The sequence below is a fragment of the Colobus angolensis genome, unplaced genomic scaffold, assembly GCF_000951035.1.
Source record: "Colobus angolensis palliatus isolate OR3802 unplaced genomic scaffold, Cang.pa_1.0 Scaffold78, whole genome shotgun sequence".
Classification (NCBI taxonomy): Eukaryota; Metazoa; Chordata; class Mammalia; order Primates; family Cercopithecidae; genus Colobus; species Colobus angolensis.
In genome coordinates this window covers 6264967-6279437 of record NW_012121598.1, presented here as the reverse complement: position 1 = coordinate 6279437, position 14471 = coordinate 6264967, and the positions used below count along the sequence as shown (strand labels likewise).

At 42.9% G+C, this 14471-nt stretch overlaps 1 protein-coding gene across 1 annotated transcript in view; it reads left to right on the top strand.

Annotated features, from left to right (window-relative positions):
• Window positions 1–10951, top strand: part of TNFAIP8L3 (tumor necrosis factor, alpha-induced protein 8-like 3) — a 48784-nt gene extending 37833 nt beyond the window's left edge. The window contains exon 5 of the mRNA XM_011928614.1: window positions 9131–10951. Within this exon, the coding sequence (XP_011784004.1) occupies window positions 9131–9693 (563 nt within the window). The 3' untranslated portion in view covers window positions 9694–10951. The remainder of the gene's footprint in view (window positions 1–9130) is intronic.
• Window positions 10952–14471: the final 3520 nt, after the last annotated feature.

Here is a 14471-nt window from a genome sequence, read left to right as displayed (position 1 = left end):
AAACACCTCTCCCCACCCCACGTAGAGGATCTTTCCCTCATCCCTCAGAATGCCACACAACAGTGGGGCCCAAATCTATCTGTTTATTAAATATTGGTAAAGCTTAATTTATCTCATTACAGAAAAGGAAACCGAAATAGAGGTTCTAAGAGTTCTATTTTGTGCACCCCACCAGTGGTGCCTAGTGGAGGCTGCTACCCTTTCAGTCATGGTGTCCCCCATGAGTCCCACAAACTGCCTGTTTCCTGTGGCAGGTGGTGGAAATTTGGGAGACCTCAGGTCTTCCCAGAAGCAGGGGTAAGCTCAGGGTCTGTCTTCAAGGCAGGTGGCTCCTTTGGAGGGTTGGGAAGGGACCAGACCCAAGAAGTCTTCAAGAATATGCTGTGAAGTTAACCCTGAGTCTGAAAAATCCATTCCCTAACCCTTCTAAATCATCTAAGTTTCATCATGGGTGCCTTTTAAAGTGTTCCCAAATGCCTTTTGTAAGCCTCAAAAGTGCCATCCTCACTCACGTATGAAAGGAATTGGACCAATCAAAGGCACTTTTCATGAACTTCTAAGCTTTGATTATTTCTCCGTGGGAGAGGGGAGGATCAAGGTTTTTTTTTTTTTTTGCTTGTCTCTGACTCAAAGGCCCTGCCATCCCTTAAGACTTTCATTTCATTCTACCTCCTCCATCTCCATGTTCTTTCTTTAAAATTCTAGGAATATACAAACAACAGGTTTATACAAGGGATGGAAAAATGTTTTCTAGTTTGAATCCACTGGAGATGCAACAACTCAGTGAGTCTCTCTGGAAACCACAACTGTGTTAGGTTCACATTTCAAAACACTACTTAAAGTTCCTTAATGGTCCTGCCCCCACAGCTTCTTAGGGACAACCAAAACCTAAAGCAGAGGCAGTGTCTTCTTGAGGAGGCATTTTATCATCATCAAGGATATCCCATCCTGCAGACCACCACGCCTCACCCCTACAGCAAACACCTTCCTCATCATTCACCCACAGAACAGAAAAGGAGATGGGAAGGGGCGGCAAGGCCATCACTCTCCCCATTTGCTCCTGGCCACTTATCAGTAGTAAAAGATGGAGCATGAGGGACGTGACAGGTTCAGTCAGCTTTTCTGGCTGCATAAACTGAGCAGAAGGATGGTTGCTCATCATGAAAGTTCAAATTCAGGCCAGACGCTGTGGCTCACACCTGTAATTCCACCACTTTGGGAGGCCAAGGCAGGTGGATCACGAGGTCGGGAGTTCGTAGACCAGCCTGGCCAACATGGTGAGACCCCATCTCTACTAAAAATACAAAAATTAGCCAGGCATGGTGGTGTGCAACTGTAGTCCCAGCTACTCAGGGCGCTGAGGCAGGAGAATCGCTTGAATCCAGGAGGCAGAGGTTGCAGTGAGCCGAGATTGTGTCACTGCCCTCCAGCCTAGGCGACAGAGTGAGAATCTCAAAAAAAAGAAAAGATAAGATAGTTCAAAGTAGTTTGTGAGCCTGCTCCATCTCAAGGAGGCTTGTTTGAAGTTCCTTCATTTTTTGTTTTTTGTTTTCTTCCCCTAACAATTAAGTGTAAGTGATTGAGTGCCAGAAACTTGGACTACCAGGAATGTCCCTCCGCCTAGGGCTCTTTATCCCTTCCCTTGGGCCTTTCCTCCCACCTTCCCTGTCCTCTGGGTCCCCTGCCTTGACAGATGATGCCCATTAAGCACTCCAGATTGTTTTCTTCTGGGAACCATCTTCACTCTTAACCTCTGCTTAACATTTTTAGCTAATTCTCTTCCCTGCCATTATCTTAAGCTATTTAGAGAAACGAAGTAATTCTGATCTGTACTGGCTATTACAAATAATTTCCCATTTTATAATTTTGACACAGCTATCCACACTTACATTCAAGTTTTCCACACACTCCTTAGAGAAGTTTCCAAGTCCTGTGAAAAAGAGGGGAGAATAGCTTACCCCTCACCCTGTCCACTCCCACATCCTGGAGTGATGCTCAGAGCCCTTTTCTGGGCTGTAGCTGAGAGCTCAGAGCCTGTCATCTTTTATAACTGTCATTTACTTTATTTTTCCAAAAATTTATTACCTTGTTCTTACCATGCTGAAGCTCTTCTACCCACTCACCCAGCTTGGTAAAGATCTTCCTGTTGTTTATCACCATTAGCTTGGCATTTCACCATCTGGGAGAGCTTAGTATTTCTAGAAACATGGAAACATCACTTGTACTCCAGCTGAACATCATTTATAAAAGCAGCAGCTCAGACTGGCCCCAGCACTTTTCCATGCAGTGAAGTTCCCCCCTTAAATTATCTTTTGCTTTCTCTCTCCAAACTAGCTCACTGCCATTGTCATCCCATTCTCCCAACATAGTCCTGGTGTGTTTCCTTTCTTGTAAATGATTGAAGGGTCCTCATTCTCAGAGCCTTCATATTATCTTTGATGGAGCTCTTCTATCAATCTTGGTTTAAGGAAGCCCCCTGTCTTTCTACCAGGATGAATTTGCTATCGCTACATAGTCACATTTTTGTATCTATTCTCAGAGATTCTGAGGTACTAGAAACAATCCATTACCTTTCATGCCTGGAAAATGGGAACTTTTGTTCAAACATGGTTAAAAGAATTATCCCTGGCCAAAAGAGCTCTCCTAGGGCTTGTATACAGAAAGAGAAGTTTTTTCCAAGACCTATCGTCCATCTTTTAGTGTTTCCCCATTGATAAACATGGTCCACTAGTTAGGCCTGTTTCCCAAATATCCCAAGCACACCCGTGACCTTGACTCCCAAAGCTTAGCTCATGCTATTTCCCTCAGCCTGCAGTGTTCCTCCTTGGTGGGTCGCCAATAGGCACCCTGTGCAGAAGGCTAAGGCAGAAGGATGGTTGAAAGCAAGGCCAAGATTTCCATGTGCAAAAAATCTTCCAAATGGGACTCCTCCCTCAGTGCCCTCTCTCTCCCTTAAATCATTTGTAACATTATGTATGCATGCTGGAAACAATGGTATCTCCCCAACTTCCCCGTTAATCTCTGAGAGTTGTGAAAGTGTTCTGTTGACCAGTGTGTTGATTTTATTTCTCTCAATCCTATCCCACTATTTCCTATAATGCATACCAGAGAATGTGATATATATGTCATATATATGACATATATATATTCATATGTATATGTATATTTCCAGTAAGTTTGAGAAGTGGTGGACTAAACAAAACTATGCAGGTATCTTTACTGTAGGACTTCTCAAAGCCTTAATAAGCTATCTGGTATGGTGAACTATCAAAAGCAAACCATGATATATTGTTATCTACAAACTCATTTAACTGACCTCAAGACTTTCTTTCCTGGAGCATCTAACAGGACAAGTGCTCTGTAGGATGCATGTTGGAGCACACTGTTATCAATTGTGGGTCCTACATTCATCATGTCAGAATCACTCAGGGAGCTTGTGACAATTTGGGGTAGAGTATGGAAATCTACTTGGTTGTTGCTTTTTCTTAAAGCCTTCCTGGTAATTTTAGCGGTCCATAATATTTGGGTTCCTCTGCACGACACTTTTGATCTTTAAAGCTTCAGAGATGCTATCCCGGTGACCCTCCTGAGCCCTCACTGTAGAAGTTTGTACCCAAAATTACTTGCAGGTAAATAATAAATTCTTATACAAAATAGATGGCAGGAAGCTTATCAGGGAAACCACCCAGGGACTTTGTGACTTGGGGAAAAATACTGGCCTATATCCATGACTTTAGAAACCACTTCCTAACTTCATAGCTGTCCCTACCTACATGCAAATCCACCTTCAGAGCCCATGTACTTTACCCCAACTATTCTCACTCATGCCAATGTGGGCTGTTTCACATGTTTCTGTATTTTGTTTCGTTGTCTATATCTGGCCTGACTGCAGGATCATATTCAGAGCAAGACCCAATTGAATACTTTCCTCGGGATTTCCTCATAGCACTTGATACATAGCCAAACTAAGAGTAAATGCTCAATAATTGCAGAGAAGACAAGGGACAAAGGGGACCTAGGTCTAAAAGAGACAAAAGTTGGCTCTAGAATTAAAAAGCAGGTAGAGCAGGTGGTAAATGTGGCAAGGTGGGTAGGTACTCAGCTTCCCCTGCTGAGATAAGAGCTTCTTAAATGGTATAATCTTCCTCCACTCTCAAGTTGTGTCTTTGTTACTTCTCTGTTCTTCATATGATAAATATACATCACTAGTAGTTCAGGAATAGATGACCAACTTGTCCCAATTTTTATGGAGCATTTCCAGTTTTAGCAATGAAAGTCCACTGCCTGGGAAAGCCCTCCTTGCTGGAAAACTGGACATTTGGTCACTCAGGAGGCAAAAATAGTTCCCTAATCAAAGAAAATTGAGACTGCTACATCTCATTCTACCCACCTGAATAATTTCCTATTGCTGCTGTAACAAATTACCACAAATTTAGTGGCTTAAGATACCAATTTACAATTTTATATTTCTGGAGATCAGAAGTCCGCAATGGATTTTACAGAGTTAAAATCCAGGTGCTGGCAGGGGCTCCATTTTGTTTTTTTTTTCTGGAGGCTCCAGGGGACAATCCCCTCCCTGGCCATTTCCAGCTTCTACAGGACACATTCCTTGGTTCTGACTCTCCATCCATCTTCAGAGCCAGCCACCATGTCACCCCAACCTCTGTTTTCATCACTGCATCTCTTTCTGTAACTCACTCTCCCACTTCCCTCTTTCACTCTCAACTTAATCATGTCTGCAAATTCCCTTTTGCCATGTAAGGCAGCATATCCAGGGATGAGGATGTAGATATCTCTGGGGGTCATTATTCTGCCTACCACACCCACTTTTCTCTGGGAGTTGATAGAACACCTTAACGTATTAAAGAAATATTTTTAAAATCTCACAGAATGCTTAATCAGTGTTTTTTAAATTTATGTAATCAAGAAATTCTTCTTTTCTTCCCAAGGAATACTTCTTAACATTTCATGGAAGGCTGCTGCTCTTGCAGAAGAGTAGGATTCAGAATGGTAGATGGGCAGACTGCAAGAATCCAGAGACATTCCACAACATGTACAGAGTTTTGAGGGAACTCAGTTATAGATCCAAATTCCTCTTGGCAACTTCAATACATATTCTTTGTACATACTAATATACAAACTCAGCTGCCTAAGAAGAAACCTAAGGTCAAGGCACTGTTGTAGCCTCGACCTCCTGGGCTCAAGCAATTCTCCTGTCTTAGCCTCCTGAGTAGCTGAGACTACAGGTGTATGCGTGGCTAATTTTTCATTGTATTTTATTTTATTTTATTTTATTTTTATTGAGACAGGGTCTCACTGTCACACAGGCTGGAGTGCAGTGGCATGATCACAGCTCACTGCAGTCTCAACCTCCTGGGCTCAAGCCATCCTGCCACCTCAGCCTCTCAAGTAGCTGAGACTACAGGTGCATGGCACCACATCCAGCTAATTTTTGTATTTTTTCTAGAGACAGGGTTTTGCCATGTTGCCCAGGATGGTCTCAAACTCCTAGGCTCAAGCGATCTGCCCAGCTCAGCCTCCCAAAGTGCTGGGATTACAGGGTGTGGTGTCCAAGAAAAAAAATCTTAATTGGACATTTTGCCCTGGGGGTACAAAACCTCCTGGCAAACGAAGAGTTGATGTGAAATTCGCGTTGCCAATGATGACTCTTTTGGTAAGGCACCATAACTCACCCCTGCCCATCTTATTTAGAGGTGCATTTCCAATAACACTTCATTTCTTATGTTTAGTAAGTAGTTATCAAAGTTTTGATACTTTATATTATACCTAAAATAATTAAAATGATAACTTGCTCCAAAGGAAATTTTTAATTTTTGCTTAGAGATTTATGGTCCCTGGAATCTATCTTCTTTTAATTTAAATTTAAATTCATATGCATCCTTTGGTTGTAGAGAATTATGATGGATTGATAAATATTTTCAAGCATAAGCACATACATGAAGTTAAAGTGCTGTGGGTGAAGTAGAATAGAGATATAATTTCAAGGAGAAAAAAATGTAACATTTCCAATTTTTAAAGAAGACCTTGTTCACATCATTTTTAAAGTGTATAATAATGGGTATTATATAACAATGGTACTTATGTTACATTGGACACATTTAAAATAATGATTTAACAGGTTAATTTGAAAATGTCACTATTTACCTTATCTAGAAATTATATCTTTCCTAACTATTTAATCTTAACATGAAAAATGCTTGCTGACAAGTTTTAAAATATTCAAGGAGGTACACAGTTTTTAAAAATTCTTATAGGGGCCAGGCACAGTGCACATTCCTGTAGTCCCAGCTACTTGGAAAGCTGAGACAGGAGGATTGCTTGAGCCCTGGAGTTCAAGGCCAGCTTTGAGGCTGCCGTAGCGAGGCCCCCATCTCAAAGAACAAAATAAAATAAATGTCGATAAATTGAATTAATTATTTTTTTTTTGAGACAGTCTTGCTCTGTTGATCAGGCTGGAGTGCAGTGGCACAATCTCAGCACACTGCAACCTCTGGCTCCCGGGTTCAAGCAATTCTCGTGTTTCAGCCTCCCCAAGTAGCTGGGACTACAGGTGCATGCTGGCTAATTTTTGTATTTTTAGTAGAGATGGGGTTTAGCCATGTTGGCCAGGGTGGTCTCAAACTCCTGACCTCAACTGATCCACCTGCCTCAGCCTCCCAAAATGCTGGGATTACAGGCATGAGCCACAGCACCCAGCCAATTAATTATTTTTAAAATAAATCTTATGGGGATATGTGAGCTCTGACAACTGGTCCAGAGCAGAATAGAGGAAATGCTGGCAGTATAAACAGCAGGGTATGGAATCAGGCCAGCAGGAAAGGCTAGGGAAAATGCCCACTTAACCCAACCTAAAGGGTTAAACAGCACCTGGCACAGAGCCAGCACTCCCTTCACTCAGCCGACACCTGTGTGTTACTAGTGTGCCAAGCATTGGGGGTAAAGTCAGGCTTACACACGAGTCCCTGTCCCCAGGCACTAACCTGCCACTGGATGCATATGTAGTTGACCTGCTGCTTCTGTGTAAATGCATGTTGGCTGCAATTCTAGAGAGTCTAAAGACCTTATTCTTGGGAAGTTTTTAGAAGCTGTGACTACAAAGCCATGACTCATATTTTTATATTCTAGAATGGATCCGTCTACATTCCACTATTCTTATTAGAATAGTCACCTGAGGAGGCATATACTTATTTCAGTGACAGGGCGATTACTCAAAAGTCTTTAAGCTTCATCTGTGGAATTGACTTCAAAGCATACAGTGCAATCTTCTGAATATGCTTAGTGCTAGTAAATATTTGCCTTTGGAGAACAACTTTGATTTTGCAGAGAACAAAAGTTATTCACACAAAACTCTAGTGATCATGGTAGATGATGAGACTGGGCAGGAATATCATTTGCCTCAAACTCTGGAATAGCATCAGTCAGGAAGTCGGAGCTTTCTCATAGTAAAGAAGAGTCAGGAGAGATTGTTCATTCCTTTTATGTTCTGCACAATTTTTTCCTCTTTTTTCTTTTATTCCTCTTAGCACTGAGGCAGAAGGGAAAAGCCTGGCCATGTCAGGGTCACTTGGGTGTGAAGTTGCTTAAAGATTCTGTGGTCTCAGACTTTGGAAGAGAAGCTTGCTGGGGCTGTGGAAGGCCCCTGGTGCTCGCTGCTTTAGTTCTGCTGACCCAGGAGCAGAGAGGGAGGGACCAGACAAGGACAACAGAAGCCAGGCATGTGGTCATTGCTCTGTCTGCTCTGCATATCCTGTTACTCCTGTGTGAACACAAAGCACTGGACAAAAGCTCTTGCGATTCTCAAGGACCCTCAATTCTCAAAAGGAATATTGGTTTTTCTTAGTATCGGTTTGGTGTACACTGTATTTTACTACTTTCTTATTCTTCTGCATTTCTCTGGTATTTTACTCAACAGCACCATTCCCTATTCCCAGAACTGAGCTAGGTGCTGTGGGAGACATTGCCTCTGTCCTTGGGCAATTTGAATCTCCTTGGGAAGATAAGAACAATATGCATACATACTGTAGAGTGAGAATGGCTAGTGGGTTTCATTTCAGATGTCAGCTCGAGCTAATTGGAGGCCTTGTAGAGTATTTCATCAAATCAAAACACCATTAATTGTAAGATGCCATTTTATGCATTCTTAAGAAAAAAAATACGCTATAAATTATGAACCATTGCTTTCTTATTACTTAGAATTTTTATTTATACTTATTGAAAGAGGATTTTTAGACTTATTTGCATATAATATTATGGATTTTTTAAACATATATTGTTCTCATTCATTCATAAAGTGGAAAATAACAGCAAAATAAATTGGGTCTGGTCTTCCCAAGCTGCTTCACCTTCGGAGTACTACTCATCTGTAGCATCTTTGATTTGGAGTTATTGATGTGTGTGTTCTCACAGTACAACTCTCTATGCCATCAAGAGTATTCAGGAGGCAGCATTTCTTACAAAAATTTCTCTTGACTTTCTCCCAAATCTCTGACAACTTTTAAATTGATGTGCACACAGGTAATAACAACCACAGCACAACAGCTACCTGGCAACAGTAACTGAAAGACCCATCCAATTTTCAATATTTCAAAAGCAAAAGAATACCTCTTAGGCCCAATGATATGTGGGTTCTGAGACTCAGTCAAAAATGACTGTCATGATCAACTATCCATGTCTGCCCTGGGAATGGGGTTGACAATAGAGCTGCACTCTTGCAATTAAGCAATAATTTGCTGGTGTATAGTTTGCAAAGCTGAATGGTTTGCAGTGTGAGAGCAGTGGTAGAGTGTTCTCTGTGAACTAATAGAATCAGGAAGGCTTTATGAATGAAGTAGGTCTAAAAATGTAAGATTTGGCCTGGGTAAGAGGAGATGACCTCCAGCAGAGGAAAGAGCATAAGCACAGTTTAGAGGATTTGAAAGGATAAACAAGCATGTCACATGGAGAGGAAAGTGGGGGAACCAGGCTGGGGTGGGGTTTAGTTAGGGAGTTAGGGGATATAAAGACATGAGTTTTTGCTCTGAGAGCATAAGTTCAAGTTAGTGTGTTTTACTTGTGGAAAAGTAATAGACAGTTCTTATAATTCTAAAACTTCTATGTTTTTTTACCATAGGTCCTGATGTTTTTAGTTCAAAGAGTCTTGCTCTTCAAGCCCAGAAGAAGATTCTGAGCAAAATAGCCAGCAAAACTGTGGCCAACATGTTGATTGATGACACCAGCAGTGAGATCTTTGATGAGCTCTACAAAGTGACCAAAGAGCACACTCACAACAAGAAGGAAGCCCACAAGATCATGAAAGACTTAATCAAGGTGGCGATCAAAATCGGGATCCTCTACCGAAACAACCAGTTTAGCCAAGAGGAGCTTGTTATTGTGGAGAAGTTCCGGAAGAAGCTGAACCAGACCGCCATGACCATCGTCAGCTTCTATGAGGTGGAATACACCTTCGATAGGAACGTGCTCTCCAATCTCCTGCATGAGTGCAAGGACCTGGTACATGAACTGGTGCAGCGGCACCTGACGCCCAGGACCCACGGGCGCATCAACCACGTCTTTAACCACTTCGCCAATGTGGAGTTCCTCTCTACCCTTTATAGTCTGGATGGAGACTGTAGACCCAACCTCAAGAGGATTTGTGAAGGAATCAATAAGTTGCTAGATGAGAAAGTCCTTTAAATGCCTTCCCCCCTCCTGGACTTTGCTGCTTTAAAGTTACATCACTCAACCATGATCAAGAACATAAGCAGAAACCCTTGTCAAAGATGTCCATGTTCTGTCCTGTTCATCCCTCCGATGCTGATTCTGATGCTGAACTGAGCTCAGGTGTGTTTTTCTTCTGCGCTATCCAGCAAGGTTTCTACTTAAAATCACCTGTGTGCAAGCCCAAAGGACATTTCATCTATTCCAAGCAGAAAGGCTGTTTTGTTCATTACAGTGAGTGCAGTTCATCTCATGGAGTGGGAGGAGCACTAGACCAGGAGACAGAGGACATGGATTTGGTTTCCAGCTTAACCAGTTAGGACTGTGTCCTCTGCATTCTGGAACCATAATGCCTGACTGCCTCACAGGGTTGTTGTGAGGACCAGATGAGATGATATATGTTCATGCTTTTGGAATCTCTAATTTAAGGTCTTAATATTTTGTCTTCTGAGCATGAGGGGATAAACCTGGATGTAGACTATTAAGCAGCATAGGGGAAAAGAACAATAGAATCTAATGGACTGGGTTTGCAATCTATCTCTAAATGTACTGCTTCAGACAAAGTGAAATCCAAAGGTGTGAAAAAGTATAGCTGCAAATTGGAAAAATGTGTTTCAAGAGTCGTCTTTTTGGCCAGGCGTGGTGGCCCACACCTGTAATCCCAGCACTTTGGGAGGCTGAGGCGGGCAGATTGCCTGAGGTCAGGAGTTCGAGACCAGCCTGGCCAACATGATGAAACCCTATCTCTACTAAAATTACAAAAAGTAGCCAGGCGTGGTGGCGCATGCCTGTAATCCCAGCTACTCAGGAGGCTGAGGCAGGAGAATTGTTTGAACCTGGGAGATGGAGGCTGCAGTGAGCTGAGACCATGCCACTGCACTCCAGCCTGGGCAACAGAGCAAGACTCTTGTCTCTAAAAAAAAATGATAATAATAATAAAAAGAGGTGTTTTTTGAGGTCTTAGATGTTCAGGTTTATGATCCTGCGGAGGGAAACTTTCCATGGGGGGTGGGGAGAGAGAGTTTTCCATCCACAACACAGAAACAGAAAAACACTGTGCTCCCTCTGCAGGACCAGCCTTCCCTTATCTAAGGGGCATGGAGCTCAGGGAGGCTTTATTCCATATGTGCAGGAGAATCAGGCAGAATGAACCTCTACCCATCTTTCTTGGCCTTTCACAGTCATTTTGTGCTGTTTTCTCTGGTTCATTAATAAATTGAAACTACCCTCCAAACAACAGATCTTAGAGTTGTGATTCAAAATAAAATTCCTAGGAGTTAAATACAGTGTTAAGAATAACAGGATTGAAAGGAAGAAGAAAATGAAGAGCAAGAGTTCTGCACTCAAACACCAAGGGGAAGTAGATTCAGGGGAGCATAAGTGGGTGGATCTGTGAGATGGTCAATGGGGAGCTAGCCCACAGACACAAACCACCTTCTCCAAATGTCACAGCCTTGCTTTCACAGTGCAGCTTCTGACATCTTTTCATCATAGTCTTAACCAACATCAGAACAATGTACTTCCTTTCGACACTGTGCCACATTAAGAGACTTGCTCCTCTTGCCTTTCCTCCCATCCTCCTGTGCTTCTCTTCTAATGATAATGCAAAAATACCATACTAGTGCAGCCATATGGTTCATCACACCCCACGGTCTATCTCCAGCAGGAGCATCAAGAGATGGTTTGTGGGGAGATGTGAAACAATGTCCACTGAGCCTCGCTGGCCATTCAGCCTCAGCTGGCTGTCATGTCAATATCAGAGCAAACCATCTAGTTACGTTCTTCAGCCACAGCAGCCAGAATTAGTTCATAGGAAGGCTATTCAGAGTGGAATATGGAGGAGTAAGGCCAACCCCTATTCTCCATATTGGACAAACATGGCCTCGCCCTATACTCAAACCCAAGGGCTGAACAATGTTGCCCTGTGCACACCTGGGCTGGGGAGATGGCTGGTCATTTGGCACTTCTGGTGGGAACTACAAGCAGTTGGCTCCCCTTCCTTCCCAACTGCCTGCAAGGCACCAGTCCAGCAGTGCTGGATTTTCTCATGCAGAGTCTTTAAGGTTTGCCTTGATATATTTATCTGACCAAAGACTGTTTTCTTGTTCAAGAGATGGTTCTAGAAGTAGGTTCATTGTTCATTAAGTGGACCAACTCAGAACCAAGAGGAATGAGTGAACCTGTCTTCTGTCCGTGTGAGATACAGTGGGGAACAAGGCAGGATCCCCAGCTAAAGAAGGTGGTGGGTTCTCTCCTGGCTCTGCAGGCCACAGCACAACAACGGTGTAGGAGGAAGGCTGAGTTGGGTTCTGACAGCCCTCAAGTCTCTAAGGAAACTGGGTCCTTTCTGCTCTGGTCAAGGAAGGATCAGCACTTCCACCAGTGGATCTCACCAAGTGCAATGGCAGAGTATGGAGCAAAACATTTTCTATTACCTTAGGCTCCTTGCTGAGGGAGCCAGGGGGCTCTCTATCTAAGACCCCCAGACTTAGCAGCAGCAACCAGTGGAGAGCTGGGCTACCTGGGCACAAGAACTCTTCTAAAAATACAAAGCCAAAACCAATCCCATGTGCACATTTCAAACATATGATTGTCATCTAAATCAAGTGATTCTTGAGTTTCATCAAGCAGCTGAAAGGCCTACAAATTTCAAATATTTTACATAACAATCTAGTGACCAAAGCTAGCATCTCATTATACAGTCCTATTGGTTTATCCTGAGGACTCTAACCACATCACCTGGTGGCCCTGCAAGGCTGTTTTGGCTGGAAAAAAAATGTGACAAAGCAGGACTCTAGATGTGCATTTGTGCTCAGAGCTCTGTACAAAATTCTCAGTATGAGAACCCACAAAAGCAGAGTTAGAATAGCCGCATTTTTAGGTCCCCAATAACAAACATATCATTTTGCGAAATGATGGGAAAGTAATTTCAAAATAAGCAATGGTACAAGATGGCTCAATTGATCTAGCCCTACGCAGACTTCAGACAGCAATGCCTGATTCAGCAAACCAAGTAGGGGAGTGACATTCTTTAAGGCTGAGGAGTGGCAGAAGCAGCTTGCATCAGTCATCTGGAAACATCACTGGGTCTTCAACCATCCCTGAACGCTCAGCTCTGTCCCCACAGGAGGACACCAGGAACTTGTGCTGAAATCCTCACCAAGCCCTTTTCTACATGTCCTTCCTCATGTATCTGAGCCCTGCAGAAACACATTCCCTGCCAGCTGCCACCTGCCATGTGTCTGTACCACTCTTCTTCTCTGTGTTTGCATCTGTGGGTCTTGACACCCTCAGTAACTCCAGGTCTCTTCTCAGTGACAAAATGAAAAGACTTCTCCATCTGTGCTTCTTCAAACTCTCACCTCTCCCATCTGTACATTTTTTAGAATCAAATCAGCATATTCATTGGCTGCTCCAATGAACTTATTGCATCTATTTATATTTTAAAAAAGGAAAGAGCTCAAATCAGGCCTATGTGCCCTCTGCCCCAATATCTTTTTTTAATTTTTTTACTTTTTAGAGATAAGGTATCCCTCTGTCACCTGTGCTGGAGTGCAGTGGCATGATCACAGCTCACTGAAGCCTCAGACTCCTGGGCTCAAGCAATCCTCCTACCTAAACCTCTTGAGTAGCTGGGAATACAGGTGTGCACCACCATGCCCGGCTAATTTTTTTTTTTTTTTTTTTTGGTAGAGGCAGGGGTCTCACTATGTTGCCCAAGGTGGTCTCCAAACTCCTAGCCTTAAGCAATCCTCCCACTTCATCCTCCCAAAGAGCTGAGATTACAGATGTGAGTGAGCCAACCATGCCCAGCCTTGCCCCAATATTTGTAGGACTTTTCTCTTTTTTTAATTCAACATGATCCCAGAGGTCAAGATCAAAACCAATCAGTGAAAATTCAACTTTATCTGTGAAAACATTGCACTAACAGGAGCTATCCAACAATGGACCAGAATGTTGACAATAGAGTTATGAATCAGATAGCCTTGTAGAAGAAGGTTACCAAGACCCTCCCAACTGGGAGTTAAATGGTCAAATTTAATTGCTTGTTTAATCTGACACTGCTACATGAGCCACAGCCCAAGCTGGGCCCAGTTCATGCTATTTCTTTAGAGGGAGGTCTTGCTTGTTGGCAAGGGCAGGGGAAGGAGAGAGAGAATCTTCTACAACACTATTCCTCAAAATAGCATCTGTGAATCTCTGGAAGTCCTGAGGGCAAGGGGGGGCGGGGGGGAGATGGAGTCCATGAGTTCCAAAATAAGTTTTTAAGTTTTCGTTTCATTCTGACAACTTTTTTAAAAAATTAAAATAAACATAATTATGTTCCACATCATTTGAGAATGACCTTATAGCCATGTGGTGCCATCTGGCTTCAGTGTGAGTTTCTGAGTTTGTGTTTACATCACTCATGCTGACTGAGCATGGCAGGTGAAAGAAAAGAATTTAACTTCAAGTGTTTAAGGTCTGACATCACCTAGAGGTCTGCAGGGGGGAACTTTCAGGGTCTGTGAGTGCTCAATTTAGAGAAACATTGCTACGACATACGAAAGTGGAGGCTTGCAGAGAATGAATGTCACCCTCCCCTAAACAGTGACTTATTTGTGGGGGCTCGAAGGTTGAGAGGTGAGCCAAGTGTCTGAAGCACACATAGGTGTGCATTCTATGTGCAGGTCAACTTCCACTTGTTCTGCCTGCCCTTTGAAAATTGGCCAAGAGAAGCTACCACATATGTGTTAGTCTGCTTGCATTGCCAT